The sequence below is a fragment of the Clytia hemisphaerica genome, unplaced genomic scaffold (assembly GCF_902728285.1).
Source record: "Clytia hemisphaerica strain Z4C2 unplaced genomic scaffold, Clytia hemisphaerica genome assembly, whole genome shotgun sequence".
Taxonomy (NCBI): domain Eukaryota; kingdom Metazoa; phylum Cnidaria; class Hydrozoa; order Leptothecata; family Clytiidae; genus Clytia; species Clytia hemisphaerica.
Window position 1 is genome coordinate 2,026,377 of NW_027103414.1, and position 24,656 is coordinate 2,051,032.

General features: G+C 36.8%; 4 protein-coding genes across 4 annotated transcripts in view; all 4 read left to right on the forward strand.

Moving 5' to 3' along the window:
• The window catches only part of LOC136797463 (sodium/hydrogen exchanger 3-like), a 34,396-nt gene extending 32,909 nt beyond the window's left edge, over window positions 1–1,487 (forward strand). Inside the window, exons 24-25 of the mRNA XM_067054038.1 lie at window positions 290–402; window positions 1,338–1,487. Coding sequence (XP_066910139.1) covers window positions 290–402; window positions 1,338–1,487 — 263 coding nt within the window. The remainder of the gene's footprint in view (window positions 1–289; window positions 403–1,337) is intronic.
• A 4,373-nt stretch (window positions 1,488–5,860) lies between these two features.
• Window positions 5,861–9,206, forward strand: LOC136797464 (tubulin delta chain-like). Its single transcript, XM_067054039.1, has 4 exons — window positions 5,861–5,990; window positions 6,456–7,124; window positions 7,933–8,119; window positions 8,951–9,206. Exons 1-4 carry the CDS (start codon window positions 5,861–5,863, stop codon window positions 9,204–9,206), a joined length of 1,242 nt encoding a protein of 413 aa, XP_066910140.1.
• On the forward strand, window positions 9,118–16,278 carry LOC136797465 (coiled-coil domain-containing protein 82-like). Its single transcript, XM_067054040.1, has 4 exons — window positions 9,118–9,208; window positions 12,074–12,206; window positions 12,630–13,436; window positions 15,281–16,278. The coding sequence occupies exons 2-4, from the start codon at window positions 12,092–12,094 to the stop codon at window positions 16,276–16,278; spliced, it is 1,920 nt and encodes a 639-aa protein (XP_066910141.1). The 5' UTR covers window positions 9,118–9,208; window positions 12,074–12,091.
• Window positions 16,279–17,358: 1,080 nt separating this feature from the next.
• On the forward strand, window positions 17,359–19,553 carry LOC136797466 (uncharacterized). The gene is made up of 2 exons (XM_067054041.1): window positions 17,359–18,076; window positions 18,413–19,553. The coding sequence occupies exons 1-2, from the start codon at window positions 17,359–17,361 to the stop codon at window positions 18,880–18,882; spliced, it is 1,188 nt and encodes a 395-aa protein (XP_066910142.1). The 3' UTR covers window positions 18,883–19,553.
• The last annotated feature ends 5,103 nt before the right edge of the window (window positions 19,554–24,656 follow it).

The window sequence follows — 24,656 nt, forward strand, 5'->3', positions numbered from 1 at the left end:
AGCGCAAAACAAAGTCGATAGTCGATGTACGGCTCTTTATCGCCTTTGCCCACCTAGACAGACGACGGTATTTTGGTATTTTTACCCTCGTCGAGCAAAGTGGACAGCGATTTTGGTGACATGTCAACTTTGCTTTCTACCGTCTCCTTCGATTTATCTCGAATACATAAACTCGCTATCTTTCTTTATCGACAACAGCCATTTAAACTTTTCGCAACTTTTTTGAAATTTTGCGAAACTTCAGCAAAACTATCTGCCCATTTTCTAATATATTTTTCTTTTTCGACAGAACGTTATAATTGTCCTGAAGATGAACAAGAACAGGAAGAAACCAACCACCATTCGTCTGACGCTTTCAGCCATCGCAAAATCTCATCAATCATACCCAAAGCCAATAGACAGGTTTGAAACTTCACTCCTTGGTTAAGACATTAATTATTGTATTTGTATAATGCGGATTAGCCACAGGCAGGTTTGAAACTTATTATTAGACTGAATCGCACAATTTGCATGAATACGAATTACTTATAAGAAATTATTTAATCTGCCAGAATTAAATTTGATGAATTTTTCTATTTTTTCAATTTCTCGTGTATTTGAAAAATCAGGTTAAATTTCAATGAAAATGTCTTCAGAATTTCTTTACATAAAACTACACCATGAAATTTAAATCATTTTCGAGTACCACCATGACTTCATCGTTGTTTAGAAATTATCCATGCTTTTCTTAAGAACCAGTAAATTTTGGCTCAAGCTAAGAAGCTGTTCTTAATTTGTTCTTAGGTTTTGGCCAATTTTCAGCCTCGTGTTCTTAAACACATTTAAGTGCAACTTACTGTAAGGTACCCAATAACCGGAGACGGGGGTCGGGAGGGGTCCTTTAATATGGGTTGAAACTTTAATATCAATGACTCCTCTAGAAACTATGGCTAGATCGCATATAATTGACTCATTCGGTAAAGGGGGGTTTGTACTTTTACGGTGTGACGTGATCGGCCCTTTTTTAGTACGGTATTACGGGATTTGACGAAAAAGTGACGGGAAAACGGTATTTTAAAATCAGACGGTGACGGTATTTAGCTTTATGTTTTGCCATTATGCCGGTATTTTAACCTCTTCAAACCGGTGTGACGGTGTTATCATTTTTTTCAATTTTTGGGATTCTGGAATTTAGCAGAAATTTTGACGGGAAAACGGTATTTCGAACCCCTACAGACACCCCCCGGTAAACTGAGATTTCAATTTTTTAATTACTAGTTTGCATACGAACCGCCGTTGAAAGGCTCCAAATTTGTATCAACTTGATACTAGATTTTCCTTTACACTATATATTTCAGTATACGAAAACATATTCAAATCGTCGTTACACGTTGAACTCGCTGGATGAAGATGTACCCATAGAGGATCAAGTCAGAAGAAAGTATGATTACGTTAATTCCATTCCTACACTTTTGTCTGCCATGTGGAAACCAATCCTAAGGGAATAAGTCTTATTGCGCTGGTATGGTTTTTACATGGTAGCAACAAAAGAGTGCACTCTTAAAGAAACTTTTATTTTACTAATCACTCTCCCCTTGTTTTCCAGGTATCTATTCATACATATCGGCTCCTCATTGTTAATATAAACAAACTATATAATTGGAATTTACTTACTTTAAGGCTCCAAATAAACGCCCACCCCCTCCGTTTATTAATTTCTAAGAATATTTTCAGCTGTCAAAGAGAAGGCCCTATTTTGCTCTAAATAGCCTGACTTAGCCTATATTTACCTTATTTTTTGGTTTTCAGAAGTAAAATTTCCAACACCGCCCCCCCCCGTTTATTTATCACTCTTCTTTCTTTTTAGTCGGGGCAAACCACAGCTGGCGCCCCATCATTCACGCCCTCTTGGACATCCCACCCATCATCACCATGGGCACGGGCATCACCATCATAAAAAGAAAGGTTTGAGTAAATTGTTATTTATAAAAGAATCTGCTACATTGACTTTTTTAATCGGATTTCTATCGGCTTGAGTTTTACACTATCCGCAATTTTGTTAACTTTTTCGCGAAAATGAACCTCGCAAAACTGCCTGGGTATACCGAACTGCTAAATTAAATCCAGGTAAAACTTTCTGCGTTAAAACCACACTAAACTTACTATTGTTGTTGAAATCCATTAAATATGACTGTTTTCCACCACTGTCAATAGTTATTCCTTATCGCTTAAATGAAATGTCTTAAATATACTCATCTATAGGTCATAGCCACAAACACCATCATGGCCACCATCACAGTCATTCATCAAAGAATAAACATCACCATCACCATAGTAACATCCAAGAAGAAGACGACGGCATGGAGGACGCCATTATTAACGGGAATAGCTCCATGATACCGTTACACGAAGTTGAGAGTAGTGCGTCAACGCGTAGTGATGACACTCCTCCACAGGATTCTGAGGACGAACAAGGAGGAGGGGACCTTGATGACGTTGATGGCGAAGATGATGACGACCAGGGACTTGTGATGCATTTCTCGACCAATAAAAATACAATCCCACCTACCATAGGTTTTTTTCTTTGTTTTTGGCTGGTTTTGTCCGGACATACTAAATACCAAGCCTGGTTTCCTTTCGTGTACCCTTTTTCGCTAACCTGAGCTTATAAAAAAACAATAGGTCTTTTAGTCAAATTATTGTAACAGAACTGGTAAAGCTTTTTTCATTTAACTGAAGCTTTCTCGAGGGGACCTTCTTTTCTCCGAGGTGCGCTAGTTAATGTTACAGTCATATAGTGTTATTATTCACTTTTTGTTTTCCTTACTTGTGCGAACATATGACTTGTTTTTTCTTCAGGATTTGTTCCCTCACTGCCCATTGATCAAGACGAAAGTCCACAACTGTCCAGACACAATGTAACACAAAGAGACACATTGGAAGTTAAAAACGCAAGTAAATGGAGGTCCTATACTTTAGATTCTGTTGACGGTTCATCGCAAGTTATCGCCAATAGAGATGCTGTTCTTGATATCCCTGCAATCATTGAAGATGACTCTACTGACCAATAAGAATTAAGTTTTTTCGTCCACGTGATGCAAAATTAGCCAATAAAAAGAAGCGGTTTTAGCACGTGGTACTACACATCTCAATGAGAAGGTTTGGTGCGTTTATTCTAAATATTAAAGCCTGTCTGATTGATCACGTGGTTTGGCCAATGAATCCAATACCAATTGTATCCTCCAATGGTAATAGATTCTCGAGATATTCTCACGAATGGGTCACAATACACTCTTCTCGAGATGCATAATTTTATGGTTGTCCTCGTTTTCAAACAGATTTATTGCTATGAAATTATATATTTAAAGCAATTTAATTCCCAAAAGGCAAACATTAATTCTAAAACAAAAGTACTTGAAATTCAAAATGTCTCATGAGGTGTAAACAACACAATTATCATTGTGAATATGTAATTTTATAGCAATGAAATCTGTTTGAAAACGAGGACAACAATAAATTTATGCATCTCGAGAAGAGTGTATTGTCACAATATACTAATCGACATATAAGTCCTTTTGTTTATGGATCGTTGTTGCACATGAATTAACAAATTGAGAATTGTCGTGTTCCTAAAAGGAAATGATCAACCTCGTAAAAAACCCATTGTATTTTATGGCACAGGCTTTAATGTAAAATTTCATTTTACCGAAGACTCAACTCATACCGCACAGGGTTAAAGCGTACTTTACGTATAATGCACATATTAGCCGATTTAATGTCATCCCTTAGTCATGTTTATGTTTATGTTTCTTTTCTTTAAAGTTGATGTAAAGTAGTACAATGTGTACTTAGCTCGAGGCTAATCAATATATCAACTAAATAGCATAGCATCAAAACAAACCTTCCTGTACTTTTTAACGCTTACACTCCCAACAAGGAATGATTTGTCGCTCTTGAGCTTTTATCTGAACTTTGTCATTAAAGACAAAGACAAATTATTTTTCTTCTCTTCTTTTTGACATATTTTCGAACGTTTAGCCCCGTCTTTTCTGACGTTCGATTCTTTGACGTCAAAACATGGAAACCCCATTTGTCGCGGTGCAGTACGACATGGCTTCCCGGGCAGCACCTCTAGTTTTATATCCTGTTAAAGGCTTGAATAAATTGGCTGATCTAAAGTGACGTTTTGGGTTTTCAAAGATTTTTATAAAGTATTTGTTTGTTTAGGTTGTAACATATTGGTAACTAAAGTATTTTTATATTCTTTTAATTTTCTACTTCATTTTGTAAAATAAGCGGTATTTATATTTGTTAGTTTTGAAAACACATAGTTGCGTTCACTTAGCTTAGGAATATTACATTGCGTAATGTTTGTCGTATAATGTTTAAATAATTTTTCAATTTTCTCTGCGAATTTTCTTTTCACTGACATTCCACTCCTGAAAATTCGAATTATATCAAAAGTTATAGCTGTATTATTGTTTAAAAGGCTAAATATACGACCGGATCTGTCTTGAAGTCTCCGAGTTAGCAGCTTATCCCGGGGGGGGGGGGGTACTCAAGGTCAATAACCTACCATTCGTGCATTGTTAACTGAAGTCACTAAAAAACATTTGAGTAAGAGGATCGAATTATGGAGACTCCACTGTATAAGTGAACGATCTCCGAAATCCCTCATTGTTAGGGGGCCAAGCCTTAGGTTCCGCGACATCTTTTCTACGACCTAGCCATTTTTAGTCTATTCCAAAGAACAGTATATTACAAGATATTTTTTAGAGGGAGGACGCGGATTAGGCCCGGGAAAACTTTTTATGACCAAAATAGTGACGCCATAGGCAAAACTGCAAGGGAAAGTAAGGGGTAGAGAAATAGCTTATTTTCAAAAGTCAAAATAAACGAAAATGATTGGTACCATCTGATAGAGCATGAAATCCTGAGCAAAAAATTGTATGACAACAACTCTCTAACTAAAACACACAAAGGAATACAGCCGCTTTAAGACCAACTAACTATCAGCTCTACTGCGATTTGACGTCAGTTCTTATCTTTTGATCGTACTGACGTCGGTATGTTTTTTGAACTTCAGGCAGCTGTATTTCTTTGTGTCTTTTAGTCAGAGAGTTGTTGTAATACATTTTTTTGCTCAGAATCTCATGCTCTTTCAGATTGTATCAATCATTTTCGTTTTTTTTTTACTTTTGAAAATCAGTCATTTCTTTACCCCTTGTTTCCCTTGCAGTTTTGCATATAGCGTCACTATTTTGGTCTTAAAAAGCTTTCCCGGGCCTAATCCGCGTCCTCCCTCTCAAAAATATCTTGTAATATACTGTTCTTTGGAATAGACTAAAAATGGCTAGGTCGTAGAAAAGATGTCGCGGAACCCAAGGCTTGGCCCCCTACTACCATACTTATTATTTTCTACAACTTCTCTGGGACGGGATGTATTATATGTTAAAGGTTTTGTTTTTAAATAAGAGTGATATTGTTTGCTTACTCGTCAATTTTAATTTACAAACTTTTTCACATTGGATTGACACGAATGTGGAGCAAGATTGGTCAGAAAGAGGAAGAAACTGTCCCGATATGAAATATGTGTCTAATATGAAACGGGAACACTTATGTAAAAACAAAACCTTTAAAAGATGAATTTAAAATTGTTTGCGTGTTTTAATCAAAATCAAATTATTAGTTAATTATTCTTATACTTTTTAGTAAAACTAAAATATGAACTGAAAGAACAAAAAAGATGTCAATAGTTACCATACAACTTGGTCAGTGCGGAAATCAAATCGGATGTGATCTATTCTCCTTGCTCTATCAAGATGCACACCAAACACCTAAATATTCTTCATTTGAGACCCTTGAGAACACCTCCTATAAAATGGATACTTTGGAACGTTACTTCACAGAGATTAACACATCCAGTGAGAAGAGATACGAAGCTAAAGCAGTTTTAGTGGATATGGAAGTGAAAGTGGTCCATGCTTGCAAACAAACTGCTGCCAAAATAGGTTTAATTTCTTATCAAATTTGACACCCCTGTCTCAATTACACACTTACATGGCTGGCTAAAGGGTCAAGCGGCTGATGACTGCTCAACTTAACCTAACGTTAGGAGGGGGCATCTGCCTGATGTAGTATTTTTTTGGATCTACCTGAGTTCTTTGTTGGTTTTCCCGTCTACTTTCAACTTTTTTCGAGATGGGCATATTATTTTTTTTGAAAATTTCGTTGCAAAATCAGAGTCCTTCGAGCCGCCATGATAGTTGTCCTTTGCGGACAAAGCCTGTACATTGATTGTTTTCTGAAACAATAGAAAGACAATACTTCGTTCTCCACCGTTTCATTCGATGCCCCCAGAGTCTCTATAATAAATCCATGGCTTTATCGACAATTTCAAATTATTACTAACTATAAGGAGTCAACTGAGTGCTCCTAGTCGCTAAAAAATGAATACCATTCATGTTTTCTTACAGGAGCCTGGAACTATTCTTCATCATCGCTCGTTCGTAAAAAAGGATCCGGAAACAATTGGGCTCTCGGTTTTCATGGATACGGACATTCAGTTGCTGATGACATCATCGATTTATGTCGAAAAGAAGCGGAGAAATGCGATCGCTTTGCTGGTTTCTTTATTTTGATGTCGTTAGCTGGAGGAACTGGATCGGGGCTTGGTGCTTACGTCACACAAGAACTTCGAGATGCGTTCCCGTCAAGCTATCTAGTCAATCACGTGGTTTGGCCGTACACGAGTGGAGAGGTCATCGTTCAAAACTACAACATTATGCTGACAATGTCTCGTTTACAAGCTTCATCTGATCTGGTCATTGCTCAAAGGAACGATCATTTACACCAAATTTGTGCCAAACGATTGGGCTTCAAAAAAATTTCACTTCAACACGTCAATAGTGTGATTGCACACAAGTTGGCTAGCATACTACAACCCGCAACCGAAGAATATCGCTCTGTAAATACACTTTCTGGTATTGTCACTGCACTTGGTACACACCCAGCTTACAAACTAGCCTCTGTGAAGTGTATCCCGCACATCAGTGACCAGGCTATGTCTTATAGTGTGTTCGTTTGGCCTGCGCTGTTAAAACATATGAGACAAATGTTGATCGCTGATTCGCCAATGGAAGATGGTAAATTTTATCGCTACATATTCATGATATGCACCATTGCAATGTCTTATAACATTACATCACGAACCCAACAGCTGTAGGGTCCGTGGAAGACATTGCAATGATGCATATCATGAATAATTAAATCTCCCTCTAATTCTAACTTTTATCATTGAAATAAGCCAATCCTCTCTAACTCGAATTTGTATCATTTCTGTATTTGGAATTTAAACATTGATACTCAAAGTTTTAACACGTTCACTGCCGAACCCTTTTCAGAATTTCATCGATAGTTTGACTTTCACTGGCTCCGGTGGCTTCCGTTTTGCATCATTGCTTCATAATCATATACCTAAAATTATATACCAAGAAGAAATCAAAAGTTATGGCCCTTTGCAGTATTTTCGGTATTTTAGCCCTTCTATCTTAGTGAGCAGTGAATGTGTTAAGCCTTACATCTGCTTACATACGAATCTTAATTATGTTGACTCGGATGGTTAATTATTACATTTTGTTGAATGTACAAAGGGATACACCATCACTCAAAAAGGTTTCCAAACGGGCAAGAGAATTTTATGTTTTCTGGCCTGGTGAATGGGAAATTATCGTATACAGCTGAAGCTTATATAGTGCTTGAATGCTAAAGTAAACTCTGCTTGCGATAATAACAACACCCTTTTACCTGTAGGGTTTTTTCTTTTTAGATGTTGAATCTAATCCAATAAAATCGATTGCAGACTAAGCCAGTGAGCGTTATTTATTGTTAAAATACCAAATTTCATTGACTATATCTATCTGTATTTTTATAACATCTTCCTTTTCATTTAAGGGATTAATTGGGAAATCAGGGAACCACAACAGTCATCTACTGCGAGTGCTTCTGACGTTTTTGAAAGTCACACACAAGATGGGGAGATCAGGCGCTCCTCTTTCAACAAAAGTATCGCTAATTTGATGATCTTGCGAGGGAAGGAATTACACGAGGCTGACACAAATTCATTTGGTAATCCAAGATTGTAAGTTTCTTTTTTCTATAAAGGCCTTTTCATAACATAAATCACCTGAACACTCTATCTACTTTTATTTGTTAACAATTCCTCTATATGTCATATATAGCTTGTGTTAAAACCGCTTGGAAGAGGGTCGGGTTCCAGTCTACCAGAATCACGTGGTTCACGTTTTACGGTGTAATCACGTTAACAGAATAACCCTTTCAGTGGATCAGTTACATTTCGTTTTGCTATCCTGTGAAAGAGGGGTTTTCGAGTGTCTGAAAAAACAACCCTTTTCTGCTTGCACAAACATACCCCTCTCCCTGCATTGTTCATTCTATTTACTTGGGGTTTTTATAGCCCTTTAAGTTACATCTTTTTAACATTGGGTTTATAGACTTTTTCTGGAGGAGCACATTTTATGGCAGTTATTTTATTGGTGCAAGCCTGCTTACTTCTATAATTCGTGCAAAGCAGTTACGTTATTTTGTAGTAAGGTTTTTGTAGCTAGGTTATAGCTCAATTTAAAACGGCCCAGTTTTCGCCCATTCTATTCTCTGAAGCGTAGTAATAACAACTTGTGTTGAAAATTAGCGCATTTAAGTGTTCCTAAGGTTGTCTTTAATGATCGCGTCAAAATATCAGAGTTTTTACACGTGCGCCTAAGTGCGTTTAAGTGCGCCTATAAAAATCAAGGCGTTAAAGTACGCCTAACTGCGCTTAGTGGATCTACTCTAAAACGTACTTAGGTGCGATTTTTGACATGTCAACTTTCTGCCCACTCTAGCAAATAGAATAGACAGTCGGCCATCTAAACTAGAGCTTATTTTTTTTTGTCTTCTATTTATTTCACAGGTATTCTGAGGGATCGCCAATATACACCGAATGGCAACAGCCACGTTCGTTCAACCAATACCAAAAATCTATAACTCTTCTCAGCAACAGCCAAACGTTCGTTCAACCAATGACTAAAAGTGTAACTAAAGCATGGGAGATGTTTAACTCGAAGGCGTATTTACACCAGTATGAGAAATATGGACTAGGCGTTGATGATTTTATTGATAGTTTTGGAGTGGTAGAGCAAATGATAGCTGACTATTCAAGAATTTAGAGGTATGTGCTGTCAGGACCCCTTGCTCGAGGGAGGGGCTGAATTTTGGGTTGGTTTCTTTTCAAAAAAAAAAATTGAAAATTTGAGGGGCTGAAAATTCTATTTTAAGACTTTTTCCGAAATTGGAAGTCAATTGGAAAAAGAAAACCTGCAAAAACGTAAAAAATCAAAATTGAAATTATTAGATTCTACATATAGCTTCTTTGGCAAAATTTAGGGACTACCCTACCCCACTGATAGGGGCTTCCCTATCTAGGTATCCCTTGTTGAATGTTAAAAGGGGTCATTATATAGACATTTTTAAGCTTTGTACCCATTCTTAGTACTATTTAATTGCTTGAAATTTAGCAATTCCAGGTTCAGCTTTGTTTCCTAAAATGGTTTTATTTTCACCATTTTTTTATTACTTTGTCCATTTTCCTAAGAAATCGGTATTCTGAATCACAGACTTCTTGTTCTTAAACTGTTCTTATTTTGGTGTTTTTCGAGCCTAGTCGTTGTCATAAAATATAAGAAACTCTTTTCGCTAGAGCATGAGCTGAAACCTAAGAAATCGGATGTTTTAGAGTCCGCAAAGCCTTGAAATGTTCTTTAAGTTACATGTTTTTTTTTATTAGAACCAAATTTATAAGAACATTAAGCTGGAAATTGACGAAGTTTTAAGAGTATCGTAAGAACATGGCCAGACTCATCTCAGACAAAATTGACTAAAAACAGCAAGATTTTCAATTTTTTCAAGTAGTTTAAAACACATTTCAGAACTTCATTTCCTAAAACTCGAAAGGGTCGTAATAAGAACAGTTTTTAGAGTTTCTAAATTTGATGTAAGAACTTTTGACTTTTAGTGTTATGCTCAAGATTTTATTTTAATCTGGATATTACAATGTATAGCAATGTGCCCTCCCGGTTATTACCATAATGGCTTTATGGCAACTCCTGAACTTGGGCACAGGATGAACGGATGTATCTGGAGATTACCAAGAAAAAAGGGGGGTTTCATGGTTGGCGGAGGAGCGGCCCTTTTTTCGGACGGAGTGGCGGAATTTGGCGAAAATTTAGACGGAATTACGGAAATTGGATTCTCTGACGGAGACGGAAAATTAGACAATTTTAGTGCGGAAAAACGGAATTTAGCAAACAAATTTGCGGAGTTTCGGAATACACTCTTCTCGAGATGCATAAATTTATTGTTGTCCTCGTTTTCAAACATATTTCATTGCTATAAAATTACATATTCACAATGATAATTGTGTTGTTTACACCTCATGAGACATTTTGAATTTCATGTACTTTTGTTTTAGAGTTAATGTTTGCCTTTTGGGAATTTAAATTGGTTTAAATGTATAATTTCATAGCAATGAAATCTGTTTGAAAACGAGGACAACAATAAATTTATGCATCTCGAGAAGAGTGTATTGGTAAAAGATATTCAAAATTTGCGGAATTTTCGACAAAAATATTGAATTTCAAAGGAATTTTCGGTGACGGAATTTTGGTTCAATTTAAGAAGGTTTGACGGAAATTGGAGAAAAAATTGGCGGAATTGCGGAATCGGGTACCCCCTGAACCCCCCCCCCCCCCCCCCCCCCCCCCCCCCCCCAAAAAAAAAAAAAAAAGCACATCCAGTCGTCTGAGCTAAATTTAGATGTTCTAATAAAACGAAAGGTGTGGTCATCGAAGCCTTACGTTCTTGAATACACGTTTTTTTTTTATAAGGAACCTTAACTTTGCTCTGAGCCTGGAGTTCCTTATTTTTACAGAGAATTTCAGTCTCAAAGTTCCTTATGGAGTTCCTTAACTACATAGGAAATTTTGAACTTTTTGCCCCTTGAAAGATCAAAATTTGGTCAAATTAGTCCCAATAAGGTACATTATTTTCAAATCCACTTATTCTCAGCCAGAGCAGTTCCTTAACAATTCCTTATTTTTTGAATCATTTTCAGCCTCGAGTTCCTTATAAACGTGTTCTTTATAAAAAAAAAACGTGTAGTTTGTTCTTATAAAGAAAAGTGCAACCCAACAACAGGTTCTCGGCTTGACTCAGTACTTGAGTATGGAATCAATTGAAAAATCTACACCCGCTTTTTCTTATTAATTTGATTCCTTGGTCGATCAAGAAGTGAGAAAGCGGCTTTCAAATTGAAAATATCGGCGTCCCAAGGTTGCAGATGGTCGACATTTTGACTTTTGTATTCGAAAATATTATACGCTTCGCTTCATCTGAAATACTAATTTTAATTCAATCTGTTTTCTTCTTTTTTATTATTTTGTCTTTAAACGATATATGCTCAAGATGAGCAACTTAGCTGTAGCGGTTTGCTTTTAAATTTCCAAAATGACGCTTTCAAATATTTTAAGATTTTTCCGTTACTTCTAAATGGGTTGACGGTTAGTCTTGATCTTTGAAGCTTTACAGATGTTATAAACCGTTCAGCTCTTTTGGTCTGAACTTTTTTCGACTTTAAATGATCTGAAAACAAATTTGAAGAAACAAAGGGACTTTTCCCGTTCATTTTATTGGTATGTTTTGTTGTTTTTTGTTTTGAGTGTTCGAAAATAGCTATTTTTTTGTTTTATTCGGTGGATAGTAATGATGAAAATAATATTTAGTTTGTTCGCTCTTATGGTCGTTTTGTTTTCAAAAGATTCAGCGCTTGTTTTATTGTAATCTTGTAAACGGAGCTTTAAAATAGAAGGAAAATTTACGAGAAGCAGCCTCGCTCCCTGCATTGTATTATCAGCCTCCCGATGTTTACTGATAAGCGCCATAGATTCTCTGGCGTCCACCAGTTAAGTTGAATAAAGCCACGTGATGCACGGGAACGAGGTTGATATTTCAACGTTAAAACTGTGTATTTTTTTTATAGAAACACAACGACGCCAGGATGTGGAAATTGTTGACTTTGGCTTGTTTGTTCTTATTGTTCTGTTCACCAAATGTTCAATGTCGTTCCAAGAAGAAACAAAAACAGAAAAATTTATCGGAAAAAGAAGTTAAAGGTAATTTTTCAAAAATAACTCATTCTAATAAAACCGTTAATTTTCAAAAATGATTCAATTAAAGGTTTCCTTCTGATTAAACCCTAGGGTACCTCCCAATGGAAGGTGTGGATCTGTTTGCCTCTCTTAGCCTAGTTTTATAACGGATCAACTATTCTGCGCATTCCACGCTCCACTCTGAAGTGATATGGTGGATGGGACGATTTGACCTGGTTGTTCAGCCAAAACATATCAAACATATCTATTTGTAAACTGTCTTTTTCAAGTTTGTAAACTGTTGTATCTTAGCAAGAAATTTGGAAAAATTAAACCCGTTCTTGTCAAACTCTAATAACTTCTCTCCTTAAGTCTGACCCTGGACCCTTGCGTTCGAGTTAGACTAACTAACTCATATTTATAGAATTTATTTTTCTTTTCCCTTAGACAACGAGGTACAAAAGGTGTCAAGCAGTAAAGTTCCAAATGGCGGACGTAAAGGACCAACCAGTGGAAACCTGGCCGGAAATCTACATATTTCACCGGTTTCTATTCCCTTTCCAGTTCCCAAAAAAGTGAAAGGCAAAAAGGGGAAGAAAGTGAAAGAAAGAAATCGTGAAAGTGCCACATCGCGTCAACAAAAAAATAAAAAGAAGCAACCTCGTGAGTCTGATAATGACACATCCCGTCGCTCAAATATTGAGCAGATTTTAGACTCTGAGCAAGTCGTAGCACGCATGCGTAGAGATATTGATGAAGAAAAATTCTCAGAAGAAGAACGCAAGCTGATAGACGATTGGTTTAACATGGATGTTGCCAAGGAAACAGGGAACATTCCTAGCAGAGAAACAGCTAGCTTTGTGCCGCCTAATTTGCGTTACATATACGAGACAGACGCGTATAATGATTTATTTGCACCACAAGAGAATGGTGAACAAGTTCGAGTTCAAAAACGTTCCATTGATGTTGATGACGAAAGTGACGTGACCGAGAACGATGACGACGTTGACTTGATGTCCCAAAATGAAGATGACCGGGATGAGCGAGTCATAGAAAAGCGTGACGTCACTGATTATGATGTCATTGATGACATGTCATTGGATGAGGAAGATGTACCACGTGACATGCGGACCAGGGAAATTTCACCGGCAGACGATTTGTATGGTGATGAGGTGATGGACATTGTTGAAGAATCTGGATTTACGGAACCGATTCATCATACGATTGTGACACGTGAAGCCCCTTCAAATGACGGTAGGTCTGTCCGTTTTGAATAATCTTTATTTATATGTTTCTTTTACTTGGAAGTGAGGAACATGAGATGATTTGAGTTCTGATATTATATTACAGTGGATTCTTGTTAACTCGAACTTCATGTAAGTAGAAACCCTCGTAAAACTCTCTATAATTCTCTATTCTTTAAAAAAAACTCTCTACAATAGTAATCTCTTCTTTGCGAACGAATTGGATTTTCTGTTCGAATTAACGAGAGATAACTATCTTTTTTCGAAAGTGAGAGATGAGTTTTAATAAAGGAAGATTTTAGATTGAAAATTTCTCCCAGTTGGTATGTAATACAATATACAGGGTGGGAAAAATATGGTCAAAGAAAAATTATTCTAGTTGCAGAGCTTTTAGTGCCATTAAAATTCTAAAACTTTGATAGATTCTCTAGGGGTGGTTTTTGTTTTTGTTTAACTGAAAAAGTTTTTAAATTTGTTTATTTGCAACATTGAAATTAGTTGATTGATTTTTTTGATCCATTTTGACTTAACCGTATGTTTTTTACATATTTATGTATTTTTTGAATAATTTGACTTGTTTAAAGTAAAATATATTTTTGAGCGTTGAAAAATAACATTTTGTTTTACTTTTTTATGCTTTCCACCATTTCCCGCTTTCAAACCACGTTCACATGAGACGGTTCGAAACGAAAGGAAGTAATTCTATTGGTTAAAAATGACGTCAGTCATGAGTCTGACCAATAGAATGACTTACAGTAGTTCAGCTTCGGAACAATAAGTAACTTGTCACGTGTGTGAGCTTGGTTTTATTTCCTGTTTAAGAAGCATGTTGTACTTTTCTTGTGCTTTCATTTCGAATTCCCGAAAATAAAAATTCTAAACAAATTTTTACAAAAAAAAAAATAAGTGCTTCTTAAGGAGGAAAGAAAGGGGATCACCGTTGAAAGCATTAAAAAGTACAAAATGTTACGTTCAGAAATGTCTTTGTTTTTGCCTTAAGGGAACTCTAATTTTCGTAAGAAATTTTCGTTTTAGTACGTAGTGTACATTTTAAGTAGTCGAAACTCTTCGAAATTCTTCATTTTTCTCAGAGTTTTGATCCAATTATATTGAAGATTTTTAATTTCGAGGGACTATAGTTTTCGCTACAGACAATTGAGAATGAATAAAATTCAACGGATTTACGACACACTGTATACCAAAAATTTCCAAATTTTATGTAGTATTGTGTAGCCATTGAAGAGTACTGTCAGAAAATGGTAATTATAACCATTCACGCCTAAATTTGGCCAATTCTATACGATTGGACCATAATAACATAGAAATTTCAATTCAAATTTTAAAGATTTGGTATGTAATATTTCAAATAAACTTATTAGTTCCTTCACCGTTAAACATATAATCTGGGGCACGAATTTTCTCGGCTCAACGAGCTTACTGGACATATTTTACAGTATTCCAAAAAAGTGAAAAAATTTTCATCTAAGGTAAAATCCTCTAAAACTCATTATCTAAATTGGGCTTGAAATAATTGAAATAAGATTACAATTCTTTGTTCAATCAATAAGATTCCCAAGATGATTAGATAGGTTTTTGAGATTGAAATAATAATAAGTATACAAGCTATAAAAATTGGCATTATTTAGAGGATTTTACTTCATACTAAAATTTATCCTCTTTTTTTTGGGACAATTATGCCTAAAATTGACCAGTTCCATACGAGTGGATCATGCTAACGTAGAAACATTTACTTTTGATATATAATTTTTCAAATAAACTCATTAAGCTCATTTTAACCCTTAGCGTATGTATTGTTTTTTTTTTTTAATCATTTGATCTGTATCATACTTATAGTACAAGCGGATCCCAACAACGTCAATGCAGCCGCCAAAGCTCTGGATAATATCTTGGTAGGCCTGGGAATAAATGAAGACAGAATTATAGAACAAACTCGTGAATGCATCCAGGAATCATTGAAAGAACGTCGATCAGTTGACCAACAGTTTCGTCGACACATTATCCATGCCCGCCAAGTAATGGATGAACCGGTTCACAGACGTTCTGATATTATTGCATTGAAACGATCCCTTGAGGATGATCAAGCGGCTGAGAAAAACATGAATGAGAAAATAGAGCTCTGTAATGATATCATAATGAACGTTTTGAAAGTGAAAGCAGCAGAATGGTCGGCTAGGAATCGTGTAGCCTCTTCAGCAACAGATCAAAAATCAGCTGTATTTAACTCTGCTTCATCATCTTTCATTGAAAGTGCCGCCAAACCGACGGCGCCCATCAATAGTGCTGCTTCAATCTCAGAATTGAAATCTCAGTATTCGCCCATGGTTCCGTCAGTCTTATCACAAGCTTTCCGTAATCAGCAAGAACAGCCGAAACCGGCGGCTGAAGCGGCGCCCATGTTTACTACAATCACTCTACAACCGCAGCAACCTGTAGCCCAACCAGTGCCAGTCACCGCTTCTTTTGTACAGTCACCCAGACCGATTACCCAACTACAAGAATCACACGAGATTGGTATGCAACGCCATTTCGATAACGCCCCAAATCCATCGAACACTTTAACGGCGCCCCAACCCGCCCTTCAAGCACCTTCAGTACTCAATCAACCCCATTTAGTTGAACATTTTCAACAACCAATGTTTAAAACGTTTTCCCCTCAAAAACAATACAATTCTCAACCGCTTGCGTATAACCGACTATCTTACAACGGTAATGATATGGTACGCCAAAATTACCAAATGTTCCATCAAGCGCCACCGGTTAGTATGATGCGCCAAAACAAAACTATCAAATGTCTCAACAAAATTCTTTCAATGAACATTTTCATGGTTTGAAAGAGGAAGCAAGCCAACCTATTTTCAGTTACTTCAAACAAAAGCAGCCTGCCGTGTTGGCGGCACCCGCCCCAGTACCAAGTCTCTACGCCCCTGTTATAAACAAACCATACGAGCTAGCACCACGCCCTCTCAGTATGTTCCCTCAAGAAAACATGATGTTAAACAGGCCTATAATGGCGTCTTATGCAAACGAGAGAGCTAGCCAAAAACCCAAGCTCTCTCATCCTGACCATCATCACTCATCGACTGAATCTAACGAGAATAAAGATAAAGAAGACTGGTCTTCTAGTCTATGGTTTCCAGGTGGCACTTATTCTCCGCCACCTTCTTGGTTAAAAGGTCAAAAAGTCCATGAGCCGGTCAAGGAGCCCTATGTGCCGAACCAACCAACACCACAACAAACACAGCCACAATATCAACAAAATTTTCAACCGGTCGTTCCGTTTATAGCGTCACCTGCACAAACACCGGAAGTACACCCAGCTATAACGCAAATAGCCGGTGAACAGAGACATATTGAAGGACAACCAGGTGTAGTGGCGCCTTTTTCATCTCTCAAACCTTACAATCCGTTCACGCAAGAAAGACCAGCTGTTATACAACAACAACCAGATATGTCTAGATTTATGGGTGTTCCTGCCCAACAGCAGACCGTACCACCGGCTGTTTTGACATTTGCGTCGCCGCAAAATTCCGACAACAACCAATGTTTAAAACGTTTTCCCCTCAAAAACAATACAATTCTCAACCGCTTGCGTATAACCGACTATCTTACAACGGTAATGATATGGTACGCCAAAATTACCAAATGTTCCATCAAGCGCCACCGGTTAGTATGATGCGCCAAAACTATCAAATGTCTCAACAAAATTCTTTCAATGAACATTTTCATGGTTTGAAAGAGGAAGCAAGCCAACCTATTTTCAGTTACTTCAAACAAAAGCAGCCTGCCGTGTTGGCGGCACCCGCCCCAGTACCAAGTCTCTACGCCCCTGTTATAAACAAACCATACGAGCTAGCACCACGCCCTCTCAGTATGTTCCCTCAAGAAAACATGATGTGTTAAACAGGCCTATAATGGCGTCTTATGCAAACGAGAGAGCTAGCCAAAAACCCAAGCTCTCTCATCCTGACCATCATCACTCATCGACTGAATCTAACGAGAATAAAGATAAAGAAGACTGGTCTTCTAGTCTATGGTTTCCAGGTGGCACTTATTCTCCGCCACCTTCTTGGTTAAAAGGACAAAAAGTCCATGAGCCGGTCAAGGAGCCCTATGTGCCGAACCAACCAACACCACAACAAACACAGCCACAATATCAACAAAATTTTCAACCGGTCGTTCCGTTTATAGCGTCACCTGCACAAACACCGGAAGTACACCCAGCTATAACGCAAATAGCCGGTGAACAGAGACATATTGAAGGACAACCAGGTGTAGTGGCGCCTTTTTCATCTCTCAAACCTTACAATCCGTTCACGCAAGAAAGACCAGCTGTTATACAACAACAACCAGATATGTCTAGATTTATGGGTGTTCCCGCTCAACAGCAACCCGTACCACCGGCTGTTTTGACATTTGCGTCGCCGCAAAATTCCGCTCATGAAGTAATTAAAGCGGGTCCACAAAACGAAGTACAAACTATCAATAAGAATAGTCCAACCACGGAAAATTCGAAGACGGAAGAGGACCATGACCTTCCCGGTTACCTTGGTGCTATGGATATTGCAAAATATCCATTGGATTCCACTGACCGTCTACGTGGTGGCAAAGGTCAGAAAGACGAAGAGCAAGGTCTGTAATCGCATTTCATTCATTTGTTTGTCTCCGTCCTGTATAATAGCGATTTTAGTCTTTTATTTTTGTAGCTCCTCGCTGACTAAGGACGACGATAAATCAGCACTTTTACCACACTCGATCCCCATAAAACTGTTCTAAACTTTTTCTTAATATTCTGGCCATCGAAGCCTTTTCTTTCTTATGAAAAAAAACTACCATCAAAACAACTATATTAAACTCTAAAAAAAAGTGCTACTAAAAACGCTTTCAGGTATACATCATAATGGTCTATTAAATTGCGTAAGTAAAATGCGGCTCGGATTTTTCATTTCATATTTCTCGATTTTTCAGCACCTAAACGTGAGAATGTGATCAATCCAAAATCAATCAAAGGTGTTGAAATAGCTTCACACGCAGTCAAAAATATTGGCACAACAATCGGACTGGGAGATAGGGATATCAATACACTGGTAGATCACGTGTCTAAGAACGTACGCGAAGTCCGTAGTTTATGTGAAAAACTTGTCCATTCATATGATAATATATTGAAACATAATTGCAGTGGAGCTGCTACGGATTCATCAAGCGCCGCCGGTGGCGGTGGTAACTCAGCACAAAAATCTGAACTTGATAAACGATCGGAGATTAAAAACACGATTTGTGAGAACCTTCGATTAACACGTGACACACATCAAACGTGCGTTGCGAATCAAGAACAAAGTATCAATGAAGTCAACGCAATCGAAAGTACGATCATAGGTGTCAAAGTAGCCGAATTTGCCGCCGCTCAGGCGGCCTCTTCCACTTTTGTAGGCGCTTAACGGTCAAACTATAACTGGGACGTTTGATTTGACGTTTATAAAACCTCATGATTGAGTTTCGACCCAAGGCTCGCTATAGTGGTGAATCTTCAAACAAGAAAACATGACGCCATAAAATGTACGGGTTGAATCTAGCACTTTCTTTGTTTTCGTATTTTACATTTTTTAAATTCTAGTGCCAAAGCTTACTTCATATCCATTGTTTGTATTAAAACGCACGGGACGTGCAACTTATGTAAGAAAACGCACGGGGCGTGCAACTTATGTATTAAAACGCACGGGGCGTGAAACTTATGTAAGAATAAGAGGCTTCAAATCTTACATAGGATATTGGTCTTTGGCCTTTGCCTTTACCTTATTGTGCGTCATCGCATTTGAAATGTTAATGTTGTCCTCCGCCATGGAACATCCGTTTATCTTATCAGCCCTTTTTACGTACAAGGGGCCGGGCACTAAATTATGTCCGGCGAAAAGAAGGGCCGATAAGATATATAAAGTATTCGAAATTAACGTTGTCTGTAATGATTTCCAATATAAGATTTTATCTACCTTTTTTCAGACGCCTTTGTATATTTTGAAATTATTCGTGTAAATATCAGAAATATTTTTTACAATCTTGATATACAATGTTGTTTAACCTGAAATATCATTGGTATAATATCTTGACTTCATATCCTGACCTTACGTGTAACTTATGGCATGTCCAAAAAGCCGTAAGTTTGGCTTAGAAAATTGGGGGCCTTAGACATGTTCATTCATACCTACAAAGAAGTGTATTAGAACGTAGAATTCAAAACTGCCTGTTAATAAAATTAATTTTTTCACCCAAAAAAGTTATTAGGCAAAAACCAAAGAATGCTGACGTCAGCAAAACTTGTTTTTTTGAATAACTCGAGTTTGGCTGATGGGATAAACATGAAATTTGGACCAAAGTTGCATATTGTTAATAGAAACATTTTTGCATAATTTTCTTTTCAAATTTTGCTGACGTCAGCAGAAATCAGCGAAATACGAATTTTTGCTATAAATTGCTGACGTCAAAAAAATTTCAAAAAATTTTTTTAATAATGACTTTATGTAAAAATGTATTAATCGATGTATTTCTAGTAAGTAAAGTTCTTTCATGATTTTAAGTTCTGGTCAACGATTTCAGCCTATCCAGTCCATTGTTAATTTATGGAGGTTCGGTTTGGACGTGCCTTTAAATTTAAACAAACATGCATTTTCCTTCTCGTTGAATATCAAACTTGATGGGCAAGCGAGGCATCCGACGGTCGTCCCACGAGAGCAAGCGACAAATTGATGTGGATTGTTTGGGTCACCCACATTTCCACTGAAACGTTTTCCACGGCCAGGACAAATGTCAGGGCATGCAACTGGAGTAGTTGTAGGTTTTTCTGTTGCTTTTCCATTCGATGGATAATAGAGACATTGATTGCATGGTTCTTGACAGAATGCAACTAAAATGGAACATAAAAGAATACTAAGACTTAAAGAAGAAATAATATTTTCCTATACACTTTTTTTATAAGAACCAGCCAAATTTTTCTCTTTAACCCCTCCCTATGCTTGAATTTGAGCAATTTCAGGCTCAGCATTGTTCTTAAATTGTTCTTATTTTTTTGCCTCTGTTCATTTATTGGCGGCGACCCTTGTCTGAGAAGGGTCTTAAATTCGGCATTTTTCTTCAATTGAGCTTCGCGTTCTCATAAAATTGTCCTTACATTGAAAAGTTTATTAGACTATGGACTGATTTTCGAAAACGTGAATTAGTGGATATACCATAAGAACGACACGAGATCTCTCCCTGATTTGACACCTCTTCGCGCAAAGATTTTCAAAAACTTTCAGTTATTTTTCTCGAATCAGAAAATAATCTAACAACCGAAGAACAATGCTATCGTTGGACTTCATTGTTTTTTTTGTTGTTTTTTTTTTTTGTTTTTTTTTTATCTATAGTATATGAAACACGAACAAATAGTACAAAACTAAGGGTTCCTAACCTCCCGCAAAAGGACCACCAGATCATACCGCCAGGAGGAAGGAACCCAAACTAAGCTAACAATAAATTAATAAATCAATTAATAAATGCATGGAAAAAAAAACTTACTACAGAGGATAAATACTAACAAAAAATAAAAAAAACTTCATTGTGTTATGTCCAGGTCGAAAGCTATTAACTGAATGATTCTTGGCTTTCGAAGACCTCCTTATTTATTGCTGATCACAACAAAATTAATGTGGGCGGCAATAAGTCTACAGCAAAAAAAAAGAAAAAAAGATGCATAATCACTTGATCATCTTAATCACCAAGACTTGTTTAATTATATTTGGAGCCAAATTTAGAGAGAAGAAAGCAATTTATCAAATATTATTGCCCCCGCAGGAGCGCAGCGACGAGGAGGCACTCATAGCTTCACGCATAGATATTGGACTGGAATCTCGAATCTTTGCGTTTGTTTGTTTGTAATTTGATTTCCGGCCAATTAAGTGTTCCGCAAAAATAAGGCGGTAAATTATACAGCGGTAAATGTTATACACATTTTCATATTACGTTATAGGCTATTACCATTATTATATATTACATTTCATTAGTTTTGATTTAGCATTGAAAAGCTGAAGCGAGTGTTATAAATGCAAATTATAGAAAAAGTATATAATTACACCATAACATGAATTACAATATTACTTTTGCAAATCAAAACAAACAAAATGGCAGACTGGTTATGATGATGAGCTGATTCTTTCGTCTTTGACTGGAAAAAGTGTTTTGTATAGGCTAAAATTTTGTTTCTTGTCTTTAAAACTGAATAAATACTGTAATTTAGTCAGAAGTTCATTTCAGCAATGATTTCAATTCTTTTCTGGAATCTTTAAAGAAGTTGCTCAAGTTTTCAAATGTACATTTGTATACATTTTTGTTCAAACTGTAATTTATCTTTGTCTGTTATTTTATTAATAACTACCTTTATTGTTTATAGATCTTCTTGAGCTTTAAAGACCATTATATGGTTGTAAACTCAGGAAATGTCTTTCTTAACTTGGTAAAATAAGATACCGGCAAAGTACAAAAAAGTAGAATGTATGCATATGAATCCAAAATTGAATGTGAATCAATGTAAACAAACTTTTTTTTTCGTCTTCAAAATAGATTTACCTCACTTAGAGTGTTTTCACTGTTTGTTCAGTGTGGTAAATCTATTTGGAAAACCTGAAAAAAGTTTGTATAGGCGCACATTCAACTTTTGCAGTTGTGATAGCCTACGTACCGTGAGATTGGGTAACTTGCATCAGTGGAGGCTAACATGCATAGCCCTCAAATGAAAGACCTGGCTGGTCATTAAAATACAAATCTCGCAGCTCTACTCTATACCATTTTTGTTTTGATTTAACTTTGTATTTTAATGACCAGTCAGGTCTTTCATTTGAGGGCTATGCATGTTAGCCTCCACTGATGCAAGTTACCCAATCTCACGGTAATAACTTGCGCTCCAGTAGTTTGGTGAAATAGCTCCAATTCTGGCTTTCCAAGTTAGGAGGGACCTTCCCGAAGGCATTTAACGGTGGTTAGACTAGGCACACAGACAGTCATACAGAAACACCATAAAGTGAAATTATATAGCTATAAACTCAAAAAGTCTAGCTTTCTTAAGGCACGTCTCTTCATTGTCTGCGCTGCGATCATCTTAATGGATTCAATCCTTTCAGCTTGGAGAAAAGATTGCATCATGAAAAAGTACTATGCACTTTAAAAGAAATTAGGCGCATTTCAACTTTTCTCGACTGTACGTCTGAATGGACCACAATGGCATTCCTTTATTTTTCTTTTGACCAACAACATAAAAGATTTTGCTTGAGAAGTTCAATCACAGCGTAGGCGAGTGGAGTCCGGGCCTTAGCTAGGATTGGTGTCTATTTCGCCCTATTTAAGATGGCGCAGAACTTTTTGTGAAATTTTATCCGCAGTATCCTCTTGACTATTTTTTATTAGGCAAAGTAGCAATAGAGAATCAATCAATCAATCAATAATTAAATCAATCAATAATCAAATCAATTAATTATTCCCGATTATTTTTTATGTTTCAATCTTTAAAGCATTAAAAGCTTTATGAGTGCATGACATGACCTTTCAGTGGGGGCATTTAGTGAAAGCTATGACTAGTATAATTCTTACACTTCCAAAATCAAAGCAAAGTCGTTGGTCAAAGCCTCTACAATAAAGTTCAAAATGTTGATCTTCATTCATTGTGTTGTGTCCAGGTCAAAAGCTATTAACTAAATAAAGTTCAAAAGATATTGATAGTTTTGGGTTTTTTTACCGTTTCTCAGAATTTTAAGTTCGGACGAGATTTGCGATTTCAGCACTCAGGCTCGGATACAGAGGGAGGCTATAACCAATGGAGGAGAGTGCACTTTATTAACGTATTACCTTATATGGAAACTAATTACTCTCCATGAATAAGATAGCCTACCTCCTGTATCCGACCCTGGCACTTCCACTTTATTTCATTGGATATTTCGATTTTTGATTCCAGTGACTTCTAGGCTATGTTCAGTAGCGTGGTGGCAAGGGAGCAGTGCCCCCCCCCCCAGCGGCCGATTTTTTTTTGGGGGGGGGGCGCCGAAATACAAAGGGCGCAAAAAGATGCCTCCGATTACTAATTTCGGCGCCCCATTTCTCTTTTAGACCTTAGATATGGCCGTTTCCCCAAAATTATCGTCCTCACTTCACTCGCGTAATTTTTACTTTTCAAAGGGGGCACCAAAATCAAAATCTTCTTATATTGCCTTCCCAGTTTGCTCGAATTTTAGTCGACCCACCACAATGGTGGTCGCTCGATGTACCCTTTTTCAGGTCCATGAGTTCCAGGTAGGGTCGCAAAAACGCAAAAAAAACAACAAAAATCAGTCCCTCATAGGGTTACCTTTTTGGGGGAATTCAGAAGAGAGAGAGAAAAAAAAATTGAGAACATTTTGGAAACTCAGTCCCATTCAGGGTAGCTATTTACGCAAATTTTGGCAAAATCTTTCAAAATACGAGTCCCACGTAGTGGCCATTTTTTGTGTAGATTATCGTTGAAACTTTGTTGACTTTCGCTAAAATGTCTATCTTGATTTTTTTATTGACAGATATTAGCGATAAAATTGATAACACTTTCGACAAAATGCAAAATGAAACAAAGGCTCTTATTTGGAGCTCAATTTAAAGAGAAGAAATCAATACACCTTTTCGACCGTAGCCGCTAATTGCCACGTGGGCATTTTTTACCACCCTAAAACCACCTCAGTCTTTTTTTCGCGCCTGAAGACAATAGAAAAAAGTGTAAAAAAGGATTGGATCGAGTTTAGGGTGGTAAAAAGTGCCCGCGCAGCAATTGGCGGCTACGATCGAAAAGGTGTATTAAATATTAATCATAAATTTTTCCGATTATTTTAAAGTTTATAATCCGGAGTTCAATTTAAAGAGAAGAAATCAATCAAATATTAATCATAAATTTTTCCGATTATTTTAGAGTTTATAATCCGGAGTTCAATTTAAGGGCTTTGACCATAGTCCAAAAATTTATTTTGATATTTGAACATAAAAGTTATATTTCAGGTTCCTTAACACTTTTAACAAAGAATTGCCTTTATAAATTGCTTTTTAATCGAATCCCTTAAGAGTAATTAAGAATCTAATTGCAAAAATGACGTTATAAACTTTAAAAAGATGTTAATAATATGCTGCATCACCCTCTTTTACAAAAAGTGCTTAGTTTTAATGGGTAATTAAC

Coding starts and splice junctions, on each gene's coding strand:
- LOC136797466 (XM_067054041.1), top strand. CDS start 17,359: ATGGCGTCTTATGCAAACGAGAGAGCTAGCCAAAAACCCAAGCTCTCT. Junction 18,077..18,412: donor TCAGAAAGACGAAGAGCAAG/GTCTGTAATCGC, acceptor TCGATTTTTCAG/CACCTAAACGTGAGAATGTG.
- LOC136797465 (XM_067054040.1), top strand. CDS start 12,092: ATGTGGAAATTGTTGACTTTGGCTTGTTTGTTCTTATTGTTCTGTTCA. Junction 12,207..12,629: donor ATCGGAAAAAGAAGTTAAAG/GTAATTTTTCAA, acceptor CTTTTCCCTTAG/ACAACGAGGTACAAAAGGTG. Junction 13,437..15,280: donor TGAAGCCCCTTCAAATGACG/GTAGGTCTGTCC, acceptor TCATACTTATAG/TACAAGCGGATCCCAACAAC.
- LOC136797464 (XM_067054039.1), top strand. CDS start 5,861: ATGGATACTTTGGAACGTTACTTCACAGAGATTAACACATCCAGTGAG. Junction 5,991..6,455: donor ACAAACTGCTGCCAAAATAG/GTTTAATTTCTT, acceptor GTTTTCTTACAG/GAGCCTGGAACTATTCTTCA. Junction 8,120..8,950: donor TCATTTGGTAATCCAAGATT/GTAAGTTTCTTT, acceptor TTTATTTCACAG/GTATTCTGAGGGATCGCCAA.